At 42.1% G+C, this 19,013-nt stretch overlaps 1 protein-coding gene and 1 long non-coding RNA gene across 2 annotated transcripts in view; one reads left to right on the top strand and one right to left on the bottom strand.

Annotated features, from left to right (window-relative positions):
* LOC134061837 (uncharacterized) overlaps positions 1 to 8,254 on the bottom strand; it is a 27,864-nt gene extending 19,610 nt beyond the window's left edge. The window contains exon 1 of the long non-coding RNA XR_009935390.1: positions 8,137 to 8,254. This is a non-coding gene — a long non-coding RNA (uncharacterized LOC134061837). The remainder of the gene's footprint in view (positions 1 to 8,136) is intronic.
* Positions 8,255 to 8,975: 721 nt separating this feature from the next.
* ifrd1 (interferon-related developmental regulator 1) lies at positions 8,976 to 18,605 on the top strand. The gene is made up of 12 exons (XM_062518047.1): positions 8,976 to 9,196; positions 10,586 to 10,690; positions 11,171 to 11,252; positions 11,560 to 11,684; positions 12,142 to 12,299; positions 12,579 to 12,629; positions 13,158 to 13,336; positions 15,382 to 15,490; positions 16,144 to 16,278; positions 17,596 to 17,724; positions 17,902 to 17,997; positions 18,147 to 18,605. The coding sequence occupies exons 1-12, from the start codon at positions 9,160 to 9,162 to the stop codon at positions 18,231 to 18,233; spliced, it is 1,293 nt and encodes a 430-aa protein (XP_062374031.1). The 5' UTR covers positions 8,976 to 9,159; the 3' UTR covers positions 18,234 to 18,605.
* The last annotated feature ends 408 nt before the right edge of the window (positions 18,606 to 19,013 follow it).

Genomic DNA, 19,013 nt, shown 5'->3' with positions numbered 1-19,013 from the left:
GAGCAGCCTACTGAAATGGCAAAGCAAAACGCAATACACATCAGTGGGCTATTCCAAGTCCATGGTTAAGTGCCAAACCGGAATAAATTAAGTCAGAACAATTGGTAAACATCCATTTAGCCATAATAGCTTTATTTATAGCCACATGGCCTTATTCTAGCAGATCAGTTTAATATTAGCAGATCAGATCAAGTTTTCAGTTAATACAACCCCAAATCATAAAAAGTTGGGACAATCTGCAAATCACATAAACTCAAATTTGGCTTTAAAAAGGATACAGATAACAAATCAAATGTTGAAAATGACATCTTTGACTATTTCATGGAAACTATTATGTTCATTTTGAACGTGACGCCAGCAACACGTTTCAAAAACAGTTGGGACGGGGCCAACAAAATGCTGAAAAAGCGTATAAAATGAACAAAAGGAGGAATGTTTCACAACTAATTAGGGTAACTGGCAACATAATTGGGTATGAAAAAAAAAAAAACATCCCAGAGAGGCAGCTTCTCTTAGAAGTAAAGATAGGACTCAAACACAGTTTTTATCCAACTGCAATAACCATAACCACCCTCAATGCTGACGTGAAATGGATCAATATATGACAGAAATTATGCATGTCTATGTTCATACTGTTTTTATGCAATGACTGTGTGTTCCTACTGTTTTTATGCAATGACTGTGTGTTCATAGGCCTGTTTTTATGCAATGACTGGGTGTGTATGACTGTGACTGGGTGTGTGTGACTATGACTGGTTGTGTATGACTGTGTGTGTGTGTGTGTGTGTATACTGCTAATGCTGTTTCTATTCATTATTCATTAAGTAACAGACCAAAAGCAACTGAAAACCTATATGGCTTGAGCACACGTCTTGCATTCTAGGAATATTGCCGCCATGTTGCTAGCGCATCCAACGTAATAATCCATTCATTCAGATGCAGAAGACAAGAGGCAGAAATATAGTATTAGCGATTATTTTCCTCTTGCGATCGTGGGTTGCGCTGTCACACCCCACTACACAGCAACATACGACAAAGAAGGCAAAACTAAGCAACAGGAACACACTAACAGGTGGGAGTAAATCTATAGTAATCATAGTAAACTAAGGAGTGAGGCTGCCAATATGGCTGTGCCCGCGAAGTTTTCACGACATGATCCCGAGCCCTATTGGGCATGATGGGACAACATTCCATTCTCAAAACTCTAGCAACTTAATGGTCTCCTCAGTTCCTAAACATTTACAGAATTTTGTTCAATGAAGAGGTCTCCTCTCTGGGATGCTGTTTTTCATAACCAATTATGTTGCCAGTTGCCCTAATTAGTTGTGAAACATTCCTCCTTTTGCTTTCTTTATCATTACACAACATTTCCAGCATTTTGTTGGCCCCGTCCCAACTTTTTTTGGAACATGTTGCTGGCATCAACTTCAAATTTAACAAATATTTTCCATTAAATACTACAAATTTAATTTTCCAACACTTTATATGTCCATGTCTTTTTTTGAACCTATGTTTTTAAGAGATTTGTATATCACATTCTGTTTTTATTCACATTTTACCATTTTGCAGAGCACGCTATCACTGTAATTCCTCAGAGGTTGATAGGCTGACTGTGAACAGGCTTCTGCAGTAATCTATAGAAGGCCATGTCTATAAAGACTCAATGGATGTGTATTGGAGAGCCTTAACACTTCTAATGGAAGCTAGAGGAAAGCCTCTCAGAAATGTCTCCCTGAAAACCCATATCAAAATAAATCTATTCATTTTCTATTTGCCATCAAACAATGTGCTTGCATTAATTATTGCATTATTATTGCACACTCAGGCTGTCTCTACTGGCTCAATACCAGAACCAGAATGATAAATAATAAATTGTCCAAATAGCCCATAAACACATCACTATCACAAATTCAAACAAAACTTGACAAACATGCACTATAAATCATTGTTCACTTCACAGCCATGGAGTAAATTAATTTCAATATTCCAACATTCAAGAATAGTGTTTTTCATTGTGTCTGCAATAACAGGTAACTGAGGGATAGTCAGTCTGGGCTCTACTCTAGAATGATTCTTGGGGGAGCAGCACATTTAATTAAACTTTATTGACATGACTTAATAATGGACAGCTATACTCATGCATGTGCACAAAGCCACACACACACAGACACACACACACACACGCACACACACACACGCACACACACAAACTCAGAGGTATGGGAGAACGGTGGTAAAAGCTCGCTGCTTTGTCTCTAAGATCTGATAAAGTTATTGCTCTCTCTCTCTCTCTTGCTCTCTCTCTCTTTCTTTCTTTCATCGTTTTTCTCCTTTCTCCCTAAGTATCTCTCGTATCCTACATCTCTGTGCACCGCTATCTATTCTCTCTCTCTTTTTCTTTCTCTCTCCCTTTCCACACTTCCCTTCTTTCCTTAATTCTCTCTCATCTTCCTTATCTGCAAAAGTCACACACACACACACACACACACACACACACACACACACACACACACACACACACACACACACACACACACACACACACACACACACACACACACACACACACACACAAAGACATATCTGTTTCTCACTATCCCTCTCTCACTCTTTCTCTTTCAGTTTGGACCCTCTAGCTTGCACTAGCGGCACCTCATAAATCACTGCTCTCTCCATGCTGCGCCATGAGGAGTGGTGCAGCGTGGATGTGTGTGTGTGTGTGTCTGTGTGTGTGTGTGTGTGTGTGTGTGCGTGTGTGTGTGCATGTGTTGGAGGAAATTATCCAATTTTTCAAAGACCCACGCTGTTGAGATTTGCACACTGAGTGGAAATCATACTGGAGGTCTTGCTGCACACCAGCGAAATAATTTTGTACAGGCTTGTAAGACGCAGGGGATCACACATACCCAATTCCCCCGCAACTTGTCAGAATTCTTTGCTGCAAGAAGATGAGCCAAAGCAAGTCCCTCCCCACAATGTCCAAATCTATCTGTGTAAAATCTAGCATTTTCACTGTTACTGCAGCCTGTATGTTGTAAGCTTGTGACTACTTAAAAAAAAAAAATCTTTAAATCGCCAACTGAGAAATAATCGGTTGGTTCTCAGGCCAACAAGTTGCGGGGATGCATACATTTGTGAAAAAGGGAAGCTATAGAATGTTTAAGTTCTCTGAAGTTGCCGTTTCTGGAAAAACAGATTTCTGTCATTTTCAGATCTTGTTATTGTTTGCTATGTGCAATGGACTAAGATCTGAAAATGACAGAAATTTGAGAGAAACATGTACTGTTTTACACAACTAAAGTATCCTCTTTACTTTTTGGCACTAGGGTGCATGCAATTATGGAGTAAACTTTGGCATCACTTCATGCACGTAGACGCCCTCAAGGTGTTGGCCTTAAGACTGATGCAGTCTACTCATGTTTGATGATAATGAGGGAGAATGCTAAGAATTAATAGCAGGTTATCCTGTGATTTATTTTCAATGGTCACCATGGTAGTTTCAAAAGTTAAGCTACTTGAGGAGCTTACAACCATAAACGCAAAACTACTAATTACTATCATGCAACAAAGATCTTAATTTACACAATATCATGTTGATAAGTATCACATCATTGGATGTTCAACACAAGAGTCTTATTTGAAAGAGTGAGGTGGTTAGAGAGTTGGAGAGTGATTTAGTCAGTTGAATTTGTTTTACACCTGAAAAAACGAACAGGGAAATGGAAAACAAAACCAGAAGCACATTAAAATGCGCTGCGATCAATACCTCTAAGACTATAGACTTTGAGTGAACATAATGTAAACAATGCATTTCTGAATTCGTAACCACAAATAGTGACAATGCAATCAATATCCCGAATCACATGCCACCTTTACAACACAACAGCAAAATGATGAGCCTGAGGTATTGAGATATTTAACCATAGACATGGAGGAAATATGTTTCGTTTTTTAACACAACTAACTCCATTATTTAGTATATGAGTAGCATTCTAAAGAGGCTTACCTTTGGTGTAGTAACTGGATCTGTCAACAAGTCTGGAAACAAACAGGACATGGGTTACAACCCAAAGAAAACAATCCAATCAAAACATCCACAAACACTCCTGAAACAAAATTAATGTGAAAACAAATGGATGTGTAACGGTACCAGTTGGTACTGTGCAGTGCATTTTGTGCAAACCTCCCTCTCAACACCTTTAAGTCCCTTTCCCACATAACTTCTAGAAATTACCCGGACATATTTACCCGGGTAGAGGCACGACACGGACGTTTCCCACATGCGCTTTATGTCCGAGTGAGATACGGGTAATTGTGTTCACACTAGACCCGAGTAGGAGCCGCGAGGGGTGGGGCAATGTCAGCACTTGCAGGGGGAGGGAGATGACGCTAAATAAATGCGTTGTTGTGCTGTGTTGCCTGGATGATGCGAACTTACATCAGATCCAAAACATCATGAAACAACATAAGTAGTGCTAGTTAGCTCGCTAGTCAGCGGGAGCTAGCATAGAGGAAAAAAATAGCTAACGCCAGGACCACAGTAAACAAAGCTCTACTTCAACCCTCATCCAACACAACAAATGAATAGAAAATAATGACACACCTGGAAAATATATAAACAGCACACAGAGGTCTGAGGCTTCTTTCCCAACTCCTACAAAAAGCAACAATGCTTAATAACAGCGACGTTAACTATTAGCAGTTACAGGAGCTATTAACTGTTAGCTAACCACTGTAATAAACAGCTAGTTGCAAGCTAATCGACAACACTTCAAGCTATTCACGTTTGCAAGGATAATCCTGCCTGTCCCGCAACAAACACAACAACGTGATTGCAGTTTAATTTTTTATTGTAGGTACACAACAAAATGTCACTATTTTCAGTACTCCGGTGTTTTCGTCTGTGTTCTCGTCTGTGTTCATACTCGTAGGGCAATGTTTATCGTTACCATGGCAATTTGTACTTTCTGCCTCGTGCTCGTGCTGCACAAGCAGGCTGCAAAGCAAGGCGCATTTCTAGACGTCATCGGTACGCCCCCCATCTTTACCCAGAACTGTGCCGGCTGCGTTCCCACCTAAGCGCACCCGGGTAACATCTAGAAGTAGTAGTAGGGAGTCCCTTTCCCACATAACTTCTAGAAGTTACCCGGACATATTTACCCGGGTGAGGCACGACACGGACGTTTCCCACATGAGCTTTATGTCCCAGTGAGATACGGGTAATTGTGTTCACACTAGACCCGAGTAGGAGCCGCCAGGGGTGGGGCAAATGTCAGCACTTGCAGGGGGAGGGAGATGACGCTAAATAAATGCGTTGTTGTGCTGTGTTGCCTGGATGATGCGAACTTACATCAGATCCAAAACATCATGAAACAACAGAAGTAGTTAGCTCGCTAGTCAGCGGGAGCTAGCATAGAGGAAAAAATAGCTAACGCCAGGACCACAGTATAAACAAAGCTCTACTTCAACCCTCTCTGGTATAAACATCCAACACAACAAATTAATAGAAAATAATGACACACCTGGAAAATATATAAACAGCACACAGAGGTCTGAAGCTCCTTCCCAACTCCTACAAAAAGCAACAATGCTAAATAACAGCGACGTTAACTATTAGCTGTTAATTGCTAACCACTGTAATAAACAGCTAGTTGCAAGCTAATCGACAACACTTCAAGCTATTCACGTTTGCAAGGATAATCCTGCCTGTCCCGCAACAAACACAACAACGTGATTGCAGTTTAAATGTTTATTGTACTTACACAACAAAATGTCACTGTTTTCTGTACTCCGGTGTTCTCGTCTGTGTAGTTCTAGTTCTACATACTCCTAGGGCAATGTTTATCGTTACCATGGCAATTTTTACTTTCTGCCTCGAGCTGCAAGCAGGCTGCAAGGGCGCATTTCTATACGTCATCGGTACGCCCCCCATCTCTACCCAGAACTGTGCCGGCTGCGTTCCCACCTAAGCGCACCCGGGTAACATCTAGAAGTAGTACTAGGGGGCTAGTAGGGTGAGTTCCGGGTAAGAAAATACCCGAGTTTTGCGTTCCCACATACAGCCACCCGTTTGATATCCGTTTGACATCCGGATGTCGCGCTCATGTGGGAAAGGGACTGGGGGCTAGTAGGGTGAGTTCCGGGTAAGAAAATACCCGAGTTTTGCGTTCCCACATACAGCCACCCGTTTGATATCCGTTTGACATCCGGATGTCTCGCTCATGTGGGAATGGGACTTTAGAGACATGCTAGTGGGAGAGGTAGCACTAGTTTTGGCATTATTGCTAGTAGCCTACAGTATGTGCTGTGAGCTGCTAGTATGTGCAGTAGGTTTGAATCCAGGTGAGTGCAGGGGGCTGAGCCATATATCAACACAATGCAGTTTACACTGTCGTGACCCGGATTGGGAGTGAGGTTTAGGGGGTCAGTAAGCTGGTACTTAGCTGTGCAGTATGTGTAAACCAGGGGTTCTCAACTTTTTTTGGTTCAAGGACCCCTTTTAGGTGAGAACATTTTCTGAGGACCCCCTCATAACTGTAAAAAATAGGCATGCCAGTATTCTCTGAAGTTGTGGCCAGGTCCACTATCCTGTGTTTTCTGGCAGGAGTGTAACTTGGTCAAGTATGGTGAGACAAAATAAAACGTGGTGCATTTCTAAGCAGGTAAGAGGGATAACTACATTGTGTGGCACAGTAATATCCTCACTCTTGCACTTTCAGTTTCACTTTGGAGTGAAGATATTACAGTGCAGAGTCTAAGTGCTCCCAATATTATTCCGCCACACAATATAGTTATCCCTTTTACCTACTTAGAAATACACCACGTTTTATTTTGTCTCACCATACTTGGTCGTGTGACTACTCGTGTAACTGTATTTTAATAGGGAAAACATTGAGGTGTTTGGTCACTTCTAACTTCATCTCTGTTTGGATCCTAATGAATGCATTGGGCTAGCTAAGTGCTATCAAAGCACCAACTCATCTCAACTCAACTCGTCTTAATTAAGCGAATAACGTAGTTTAATATGAAAAAAACGGTGAAGTGTTCCTTTAATGCATTTGAGGCGACTATTTTTTTTATTTGAGGCCATTGTATGCTTTCCCAACATCAAGCCTGATTTCAACCTTAATTGATGGGACAATAGTCATGCAAAAAGCGATTGACTTTGTAACTAGGAGTGCCACATAGCCTGGAGCAGTGCCAAAACAATGTTTAATGGAAAACGCATTTGTCTGATTCAGTGCTTTATCAGAATGTGTACAAATGTCAAACATATTCTTTGTTTGTTTTTCCATATTCAAAATATTCTGACATTTTCCAACTAGGCCTACTCTGCCAGTGAGCTTACCTCAAACAGAATGTTTATTTTTCTGCAAGCTTATCCCTGGCTTAGTAGGCAACAAGCTTGCTTGATTTTTTTGTGAAATGCCATAGGGACAATGAAATAATAAAGGAGTTACAGCTGTTACATTGGAATATAGGCTACCACATTTGGAATATAGCTTTTACTTTCATACTTTAAGTACATTTCAGAGCCTGCACTTTTTTTACTTGGGTAAAGAAGTTGAATCACTAATACTTTTCTTTTAAAAAAAAAAAAAAAAAAAAAAACAGATGTATGTATGTAGGCTATATCTGTAGTACTACCATCTCTGCTTTGTGAAAGTATCTAATACTAGGCTATGAAACTGAAGTATGAAAGACCTAAAAAAGCAGAAGTGTGCAATTACACAGTGCCCTCTCTCTGCACATTCTCCCATTTGATCAGTGCTCTTTCAAGTTGAAAACAGTAGTGCTAACTAGGCCTACTACAAACTGAACTTAATTATTGTTAAATGTAACTATCCAAAAGTCCATTGTGCAAAGGATCTTATGTACTAAAAGGCACTACAAACTGAACTTTGGAAGGTTGGGGTAGGAGTATGATGACAAACAATAGGCCTACTCATAGATACTGTATATAAAGCTTTATATATCTATGGGCCTACTATTAGACATTATAGTTGAAAAGAAAACACAATTCCCATGTATTTGTATAGGCTACAGAATGGCAGGAACTGACTTCACCTGCCACACTAGTCGTTGGCTTGCACATACAGTAGGCTAGGGTCACTGAAACAGAGTTAATTCAATTACCTTTGAATGTGGGAAATGAACCTTGGTGGTGAGTCAAGGCCACTGTAGGAACCTTACAGCCAAGGGATGATGATCACAGGGAAACAGGGAATCTGAAGAAGACCACACGGTCGAAACGTCATTCTGTGCTAAAGAGAAGAAAATAAAACTAAAAAGAAGGTTTTCAAGTGTGCGAACCTTTTTCCATTTTTATGATTTACCCTTGTTCTGCACCTTGACCTGGGATGTGCACACACTTTTTCACTATAACCACAGGGAAACACCACCTTGAAAAGTTCCCAATGGATCATTATGTAAGTGTTCACCAACTAAGCACAAGATAAGAAGCAACCTGGCCCAGGAAATGTGAGGTCAGCATGTCCAGGGCATACAAATTGTCAACTAAAAATAATGTTATCTGTTTGTTTTGTTCAGTAAACAGGCCATGATTTCACAGACGCATGCTGCATTGAGCTATGAGGAAATTAAAGAGCACTGGATTCATCAATAGGCCAGTCTGTCAAAGCTAGGCTATTTTTTAATCTGAAAACAGAAGTAAGCTACGTTGAGGAAAGAAGTCAGCTGTTGAAGTAGACTACTCTCCTACTTAATGTAGGATTTCGTCAATCAGAACCACCTAGAAAGTGTACACTGTCCAAGTTTTATGTCTAGTCTGCCCGGCTGCATGTGGACGTGACACCTGAGCCGACGTGTGGATGCATTCCAATCACATTGCATCAGACCCAAACATGTGTACGTCACGTCATTTCTCCAACACGATTGGTGTGATTACGGTTAGCTCCCACCCTTGTCCCCATGTGACATGTCGGCAGTATAAAGGCCTTTCGCGGTAAGCACGCGTTGCAGCCCCAGTGTTTTAGAGGGAAAATGTATCGTCTTCGTTCCAAGTCTTTTACCGGAATCGCTCTCAATACCTTTTTGTCTGCTGTGCCGCTTGAAGAAGTTTATTTTAGAAGACAACATAGTAAAAACTGGTCGTGTATTGGCTGATTTTTGTTGTAAGCGCTGTAACTTAGCACGAAAATGCCAAGATCTAAGAAGAAGAGCAATAGAGGCAACGGTAAGGGAGTTCACCATTCCAGTATTGACCGGTTGTTTTGGCCTGTGTATTGCAGTAGAGCGACAATAGGAATCGTTGTTCTTCGTGGCATGACACTTCTAGTATGTTGGTGAATGTTATTTTGGAAAAGGCTACAATACAATATATCCCACTTTGTCGACAAATACACCGACTGCTAAGTAAACAGGCTCTGTAGTCGGGTTTGGCCTATACAGCAGGTTAGCCGAACGCTAACATTAACAGTTCGCTTTCCGCGAACAAAACAATTTCACCGGTGACGTTTCATTCGAGTTAGTAATGCTGCTAGCCGGATTATCCGCTTGAAGTTACTGTCACTAGATGTCACTACGTTTTAAGTAGAGAGATGACAAGGATTTGATACCACATGTGGGCTCGTCTTTATGTACGCGCAGCCAGAAGTGTGTTAGCAGAGTTAGCTAGCTATTTTGTAGGATGCTATGACCCAGATAGCAAACCAACTATAGACCTGTCACGATTTCTGAACGAATTGCCGATCAGGTATGTAATCGTGATTGCATGATCCCGTGTTCGCATTTGTATAATATTAAAGGATTTGTTCCCTTATCAAAATATTTGGCTCGCTACTCGTGTCGTGTGCTGGGTAGGCCGCGGAATAGCGGCGAGATGACTCGACTGACCCCAAACAATGGTTACATAAGGCGCGCATTGAGTCTCTTGAGCTCGATGGCCGTCGTGGGTATTGTCAATTTAGACTTCTCTCTCTAAAAAAACAAACAAACCATATATTCGCATACGGTGTTGCTTTAAGGGTTTTAGTTTTTTTTTTATTTAAATATAATGTTTAAAAGTTGAAATGTGGCACGCGCCAGTGGCGCCACGCAGTAGCAGCTAAGTAATCAGCTGGAAGAACTGGGCTCGCTGGAATGCCACGTGAGCGTCGTGATGTTTACAGTCTGACTTGTCAGCAGTCCACGTTCCACAGTCGTGATTTGATTGTTGCTGAAATGGACATAACCAGTCTCTCTCGTGTATTGTGGGGGCGATGCACGACCAAGGATGTTATGTAAAAAGGTGTGTTTGGTTTGCGTGGTCAAGGTGGTGTCACTAGACGCACTCCTGTTCTGACTGCCTATCTGTAGTCGAATTGATAAGACTGGTGCAGAGTTATTGGTGTTGAACTGGAAGAGCACACACCCAACAGCACTGCTGGCACGTATAAAGAATGGCATGCCATGCCACACGTACAATATTCATGGAGTGATGATCAATGTGTTTTTATGAATAATCCATTCTGCTCAGTACACCAGTCTCAGATCTGGCCAGTGACACTACTATGGATGTGACCGTGTGAATTGGGAGAGTGTTTCTGTTCCAGGGTTTGACAGACCATGTGTTTTGTTTTGACAGGAGGCCAACACGGCGCTGGGCAGCCTTTCAGTGACGAGGATGCCTCCATCGAGACGCTCAGCCACTGTAGCAGCTACAGTGACTCATTCAGCGTGGCGGAAGAAGGTACGTGTGTGTGTGTGTGTGTGTTGGGCGAGGGGGAGTGCATACGCTGGCTTGAGAAAGACGGGCTGCTTATCTCTCCAAACAGTTGGTAGCAAAGCAAGTCAGACTTTGCTTTTTACAGGCACACCCTTCCACGGAACCAAGTGTGTAATGGCCTAGGGTGACTTTGTTTTGCTTTTCATGCATAGCGTTATGTAATCTATGCTGTTTAAGTTTACATTTGGCTTGGTATAAAATAGATTAAAGCCATTCATAGTAGGCTCACCCACTATGGGGCATTTGACTGTAGACATGCATACATCATTGTGCTGTAATTATAGTGTAGATGAATGCTTAGGTTATTATTATAGCGGTTTTACGGTGTAAACAAATGTATGTGTGATTGCAGTGTAGGCTTGTTGTAAGTGTAGTGTGCATAAGCATAGGTGACTGTAGTATAATGTTGTTGTCTGACTACTATTGTTTACTTGTCCTCCACAGCAGGGGAATCGGGGGAAGACTCGGCTCAGGAAGACTTCCAGTTCAAGCTGAAGGTTTTCATCGACAGCACTGTGGACAAGAGGTTGGTCAGCCTCTTGAAGTTTTGTGTGTGTGTGTGTGTGGGGGGGGATGGGGAGGATTGCCATCTTGCTGGAACAAGAACAAGAGGGGATCAAGACAAAAGCTGTAGTGTTTTACCAGCTGTAGTGTTTTGTAATAAGATACACTGTAGGGTAACACTGACGTGACTGATATTGTTGCATAAAGTTGCATCATTTATAAATGTTTAGGTTGCATCAGGATACAAAGGATACAAAAGCTGTAAGGCTTGTTGTTAATCTGCATCATTTATTAATACGCGTGTTTGTTTTCACAATTCACCCCTTTAGTGCAAAGACCAGGCAGGGTGCGCTTGACAGTTTGAAGACTGCAATGGCAACAAAGATCCTGTACGAGTTCATTTCGGATCAGAGGATGACCATCACCGACAGCATCGAGCGCAGCTTAAAGAAAGGTGCGCTTGTGGCCATGGCCTTATCTCACCACCCCCACCCTTATCTCCACATGGTGCCATGTGTGTGTTCCGTCTCACGCACTCATGTCCTCTCTTCCCCTTTCCCCAAGTGTGTTGGTACAGTACATGGTTGATTATTAATGCAGGGACAAGGGATTTATCCGACATTTTTTTTATTATTCAAAGCGCCTGGCAAAACCTTTAAACAAAATAGTAATAAAGAACAATAAGTGTGTGTAAGTAATGATTAGTAATATTATTATAATATTATTATTAATGATTAGCGTTATTATTGTGCCTGCTATTATTGTTATGACTATTATGGGTATTAGCTGTGTCCCTTCTTGACTCTTGTGGTATCTGTGTTTTTTTTTTTTTTTTATGTTTTTTTGTGCGAGTTGTTTGTGTTCTTTATGCTCTCTGGTTCATTGCCCTTCTCTCTGGTCCTCGTTTCCAGGCAAGGGAGAAGAGCAGCGGGCCGCAGCCTCGCTGGCCTGCCTACTGTGCATCCAGCTGGGCTCGGGCATCGAGAGCGAGGAGGTGTTCAAGGCCCTCAAGCCCATCTTCAAGACCATCCTCGCCGACGGCTCGGCCAACATCCAAGCCCGACAGGCGGTGAGAATTTATTTTAAGACGCCTTAATGTTTATGTGTAGGTTTTGGATAAAAGCGCCTGCTTTGCCAAAATAAATACGGTCACCATTAGGTGAAGATAATAGGTATTATTCTAGATACTGAATTACAATATGAATTGTTTTAAGATGACAAATAATGAGAATAAGAAACTCTACTTCATTCATTAGTTGAACTTCTCTATTTTCTAAACTTTGCTACTGCTTTCGATATTGTTCAGAAACAACAATAATTAATGTGTTCTCTTGCGCGTCCGTTGCAGTGTGCTACGAGTCTGGGCCTGTGTACTCTGGTGGCTGAAGATGATATCTTGGTAAGAATGGAATTTCCCAAGAGCTCTTTTTGTTTTTTTTTTGTTTCTAATTTTAGCCTGAGGAGACCGTGCACTTTATGCCCCTTGTGTCCTGAAATGGCTGCTCAGTAGAGATGCTGATTGGGATCTGTTTTGGGAAGTGGGGGGGTGCGGCTATCTGCACACACCACAGTAGTTTGTATTTATTTATTTATTTTTATGATTTCCAGCTTCCACTGTTGTGCCCTTGAGCAAGGCACTTAACCCTACGTTGCTTCAGGGACAATGTAAATCTTTGTTTAGTTATAGTTTAATAGAGTTGACACATGCAAGTCACTTTGGACAACAGTGTCTGCTAAATGTATACATTTAAATGTAAATGTGTTTTGTGGGGTACTTCTGCACATAATTACATACTAAAATTACTCAAGCCATGCTCAATCAATGCAAACCATACATTACCCTCTACCTTCTACCTTTGTGTTGTTCCTGCCTGATCTTAGGTTCTTCCCTCCTTCATCCCTCCCTGTTCTCTCTCTCTCGCCTCAGGATGTGTGTGGCACCATGGAGCTGTTTGAGAGTCTGTTCACGCGCTCCTACTCGCGGGCGGACGGCAGCCGGCCCTCGGTGACCCCCCAGACCTCGCAGCTGCACACCAACGCGCTGCTCTCCTGGGCCCTGCTGCTGACCATCTGCAGCGGCAGCCACATCCGCACCGTCCTGCACAAGTGAGTCGGGCGCCCGGGCAGCACTGCACCACTGCACCACTGCACCACTGCACCACTTCTGGGGCGGACAATAGGGCTCGGGAACACGCCTAGCATTCTAGGAATATTGCCGCCATCTTGGTAGCGCACCGAACGTAATATCCATTCATTCAGATGCAGAAGACAAGAAGTAGAAATATAGTATTAGCGATTATTTTCCTCTTGCGATCTTGGGTTGCGCTGTTACACCCCAGCAACATGACGACCAAGAAGGCAAAAACTAAGTAACAGGAACACACTAATAGGCGGGAGTAAATCCATAGTAATCCATTGTAAACTAAGGAGTGAGGCTGCCAATATGGCTGTGCCCGCAAAGTTTTCACGTCATGATCCCGAGCCCTATTCAATCTTATTCCACTGCTTGGTTGAATTCCCCATTGTCCTGTGTTTTACAAGGGGGTGCTATTGCATATCCATAGACACACTCACAAAAAAAAAACATGTTCATCTTTTAAGTTGATGATCTATAGATTGACAATATTGACACCTATAGTCTATCAACACAATTCAATCTTATTCCACTGCTTGGTTGAATTCCCCATTGTCCTGCGTTCTACAAGGGGGTGCTACTGCATATCCATAGACACACTCACAAAAAAACGGTTCATGTTTTAAGTGGATGATCTATAGATAGACTATAGGTGTCAATATTGTCAATCAACACAATTCAATCTTCTGCCACTGCTTGGTTGAATTCCTCATTGTCCTGCGTTCTACAAGGGGGTGCTATTGCATATCCATAGACACACTCACAAAAAAAAAAACATGTTCATGTTTTAAGTGGATGATCTATAGATAGACTATAGGTGTCAATATTGTCAATCAACACAATTCAATCTTATTCCACTGCTTGGTTGAATTCCCCATTGTCCTGCGTTCTACAAGGGGGTGCTATTACATATCCATAGACACACTCTCAAAACAAACGGTTCATGTTTTAAGTGGATGATCTGTAGATAGACTATAGGTGTCAATATTGTCAATAAACAATCTGTTGTCACACTGATAACAGCAATTTAATGGTTGAGGTTGGGGTTAGGCGTTGGGTTTTGTTAAGGTGGTGGTCAGTAATTTTTCAACCATGATTTGCAAGACTGAACTTGAATGTTATCAAAGTCTATGTAGGCAGATTATTATATTATAAAGTGTCTTCCCATAGGTTGTATTGTTGTTGTTTAAAACGTATGTCTATTCTCACTATTAAGTGTCTCTCGTAGACATTGCTTGTTTATTTGCTAAATAATCCCATGAACTTTTCTGGCAAGTACATATTGTGTGTTATTCTAGTCCCAGGCACTTGTAAGAACATGCTTTCATTTAAAGCGTACATTGTGCCTACAAATGAATAAGGATGTCATTGAATAGTTTGGGCAGGTGTTGCCAAAAAAAGGGATGGATTTGCACACAAAGTCTGTTCCTTGCCTTAACTGCTGTGTTCAGGGATCCCTGAGGACATTCAAGGCAAGACAGGCCTTCATTTCAACCCAGTTAGGGTAATGACAATAAGATGGAGGAGTCAATGCTACCGAGGGAGAATTCCATAAACAAGCTTGTGATGGAATATTAGGTTGTTCTTTCTTTTTTTTTTGATCCAATTAAATTGATCTGTGGCACTCTAAAGCTCACAGTTGGGTGAGTGAATTTCCTCTTAATTTCCTGGAACAATCGTTTTGCTCTCGAATCCCTGGTGATCCTTACTAATATACTGTAACATAATGTATAGTGATTTAATGTCTAATGAATGGCTTCCAATCAGACACCTGCTCAAGCCTCTGGGACTGCTGCTGCTATACAGAATCTCAATAGAAAATGAGGGGAAGCATGGCTGAGAACTGACTGATAAAGTTTGACTGTTGTGGTGCTTTTCTCATTGATAAAATTCAGAAGTTACGGAGTAGGAGTAGGTCCTTTTTATAACAACCGGACAACGTCAAGTGAGAGAAATTAAATTGAAAAGAAATGTTCAGTTATTTCATGTCCGTAACAAATGGCACCCTCTCTCTTAGGCACCTGCCCAAGCTTCCTAGTTTGCTGGAGAGTGACGACGTGAACATGAGGATCGCCGCAGGGGAGACCATCGCCCTGCTGTTTGAGCTGGCCAGGGACATCGAGCCTGTAAGTGCCATCTTATTAGCATAAGTGTTTGGGGGCGGGATGGACTGCACTGATCTCTGATGGGACTTTCATAGTCATCAGTGTGCAGTCGTGAGGCACACACGCACCATTTAGGTTATAAAGAGGAAAAGAAGACCTGAACAAATCTGCAGTAATTTGTCAACCTACATAACACTAGCTAAACTGGAAATATACACAGGGTTAAGTCCAATTTTTGAGCTATGTTTGTGGGCAACGAGATAACCAGTTTGTGTATTCCGATTGGACGATCATGATAATTTGCCTACTGTAGTTCTGCTGAAACAGCATGTTGCCAGATCTCTATTTGCCAGAACCACAATACCCAAAACATGTTCCAACAACTGCTTTGCTCAAAAAAGTTGCCTTGTCTCTCTGCGTCAGCTTTAATTCCTCTGTTCAGAGTTTTGGTCACATCACCACGAGAAGAGATCATGGTCATTAGAAAATGAGAGATCTTCATTACTAGTCCTGTTTTGAACTAACAAAAGAGTAGACTCTTTCTCTTTTAAACTATTTGTTGACCATATTAGTAGCCAGCCTTCATCAAGGTTAGATCAATAATTGTTTTCATGATCAACTGCTTGAATGTGAATCGTACCTTTTGTGGTAACTTTGTTTGTGTGTGTGTGTAGGACTTTGACAGTGATGAAATGGAGAGCCTGTGTGAGAAACTGAGCGCTTTGGCCACCGACTGCAACAAGCACCGGGCCAAGAACGACAAGAGGAAGCAGCGCTCGGTCTTCAGGGACGTCCTCAAGGCCGTGGAGGTGAGTGGGGGGGGCAGGGCGGGCCGGGGAGGGTGACCGTCAGGTGACCTGGGGTCACGGGAGTCACGCCGAAATACTCCATATAATGGTCGTTTCGGCTACATAGAGATTTAGAGAAATAATAATGGCCGCAACAGCATTGAGCACGTTGTTGAACTTTGACCGCGACAGACTATTGTTGCACAGTGTAAGCCATTGGATATAATGGGATTTGGAGCGCAGCAGTGCTGTCGTCATGTTAGTCCTAAATTGCTTCTTAGTGTTGCTCTCCATGGATCACTAGCATTGTCTGTGAGTGAAATTGCACGTGTTGTAGACAATGGCCTGTATGTGAATGCAGTACTACTAGTGTGATGGACTTTTTGAACAAGATGTTTTTAAAAGTCCCAGTCTCGCAGGTTCGGAGCTATTCAGTCCTCCTGAGATTCAGTGTCTCATTTTTATTTATTTATTTAGTTTTTACTGATCTGTCTGGCAGTGCAGTAGTTATGTAACCAGAGCTGCGAAAAGAAGCCGGAGAGCAGACCGCAACAGAACGCGTTGTTATGGCGCTAGACCTTGAATCTCAAACGCCCACGTTCCATAAACGATGCCCTCAGCGTCTAGAGTGTGTGCATAAACAAATGTAAATTTTCTAAATTCACAACAGCATCTGGATAAACTACTCTTCGAGTCGGGGAGATGTTTTCTTTTTTTCTTTCTTTTTTTCTTTCTTTCTTTCTGCATTCCTTGTGGAATGACACTGGCCACGAGCACGGTCTCTCGGGGCAACCGAGTTGCTTTAATTACAGTGTGAGTCACTTTGGGGTAAAAAGAATGATGCGGCCAGCCAGATGGGAGGGAGTGCAGCTGCATGTGAGCAGCTTGTGCCAGCTTCATTTGTGCCTTCATCATCTCTAAACGTCTCCTTGGTGATTTTCATTTTTCTTTTTTTTTTTTTTTGGTCTGTCTTTTATTTTATTCTCCCTTTTTTCCCTGCGCGCCTGCAGAGGCGAACTGGCTGGCGGCCACTATGTTCTTAGGCAATTTATTCTCCCGTTTATTTCTTTACTCTGCTGAGACTGTTCAAGAGGAAGGATATTAAGGATATTAGTGCAAGTCAAACAGTTCAGCATGTTTCGCTCGCTCGCTAGCTCTCTCTCTGCCGGCTCGACGCAGAGCAGCACGGCGTGGCGTAGGAGGTGTTGTTAATTAAGGGTTTTAATTGGGTGACTCCCAGGCTGCAGAAGGTGTCCTTTAGCTTGAGCTCAGCCTGAGCACATTTTTACGACTGAGCAAATGTCAAGTTTTGATTTGTGTGTCTATGTGTCTCTCTAGGAGGGAGATTTCCAGACAGAGACTATCCGTTTTGGCACCGAGCGTATGACCATTGACAGCTGGGTGAGGAAGAGGACCTACGACGCCTTCCGCGAGTTTGTGGGCTCTGGGATGAACTACCACCTGCAGGTGTGTGATTTGATTCATTCATTCACACACGCACACACCCAGACTTTTTCACATGAGTCATAATTCTAATTCTTATCGATTTGGGGGGGAAAGCAATGCTGATCGATCTCCAGAGCTTCTAGATCCTCACCCCGTTTTTGTTTGTTTGTTTGTTTGTTTGTTTGTTTGTTTTGTCAGAGTAACGAGTTCATAAGGGACGTGTTCCAGCTGGGACCACCGATGCTGATCGATTCCGCCACACTCAAGGCCATGAAGACCTCTCGACTGGAAAGGGTGAGAAATGAGTCCATACGCTTGCGCTAGCCTAAAGCTATAATCTTAAAACACTTCTTCCCTCTTGTCTCTGGATAAGTGTGTATGTGTGGAATACTACTATGGGCTTAAGCTTACAATTACTTCTGCTTCTGCCCTCCCCCTCTCAGCATCTATACAACGCTGCAGCCTTCAAGGCTCGGACCAAGGCCAGGAACAAGTTCCGGGACAAAAGGGTGGACGTGGGAGAGTTTTAGATTTATTGGTTTGTTTTTGCTCTAACCTGCTTTTTTATTATTATTGTTTTTTTTTGTTTTTTACATATTCTAACCACACAGTTAAATTCCTTTCTCTATTGTATGGTAGAACTAATGCCTTTGTGTTTCGTTGTTGTCTTGTTTTTTTTTCTAATTTATCAAGTTATTTAAATGGGCACTTTGTGTATACAGCTATAACTGTTATTTTTGTTTGTTCTTCAGTAAATCATGTATTGCTATCTATTCCTTGATAATTAGTTGTATTGTTTAGAGACTGTACAGTTGCGTCAGTTAGACATAGTGGTGTATTATGTCTTGCGTACTATGGTAAGGAAGAACAGCGCCTCTAATAAAACATGAAATGTTACACTATTATTTTGTTGTCTTTTTAATATGTTTCGTTTTCACTACAGATGGAATTTGTGATCCTCTATTACCAATTTGTGTGTGTGTGTGTGTGTGTGTGTGTGTGTGTGTGTGTGTGTGTGTGTGGGCAGGGGTGTTGTGTGGTAGTGGTGTTTTACCTTTTGTGGCTGGATTTTCTGGCAAGAACATCACGACTCCTCCTTGGCTGTTCCGACTGTTCCTTGTTCCGTTCTCGGAATCTCACTTTCCGTTGCCCTGGTGACCACTTTCATTCTGACTGCGACAGTGCCATTTTTCTCTGGTTTTAGAGTGGTGCTATTTTTACATTGGAAAGGGTTTTTGCTGCACTTTAACAAATGCAGGCAGACCTTTTGAGAAGATTTGGTTGCTGAGTAGTCTGTGTGTGTGTCTTAA

The sequence above is a fragment of the Sardina pilchardus genome, chromosome 17, assembly GCF_963854185.1.
Source record: "Sardina pilchardus chromosome 17, fSarPil1.1, whole genome shotgun sequence".
Taxonomy (NCBI): Eukaryota; Metazoa; Chordata; class Actinopteri; order Clupeiformes; family Clupeidae; genus Sardina; species Sardina pilchardus.
Note: the sequence above shows the minus strand (reverse complement) of the source record. Positions and strands in the feature narration are given on the sequence as shown.

Coding starts and splice junctions, on each gene's coding strand:
- ifrd1 (XM_062518047.1), top strand. CDS start 9,160: ATGCCAAGATCTAAGAAGAAGAGCAATAGAGGCAACG. Junction 13,337..15,381: donor ATCCGCACCGTCCTGCACAA/GTGAGTCGGGCG, acceptor CCTCTCTCTTAG/GCACCTGCCCAAGCTTCCTA. Junction 15,491..16,143: donor TGGCCAGGGACATCGAGCCT/GTAAGTGCCATC, acceptor GTGTGTGTGTAG/GACTTTGACAGTGATGAAAT.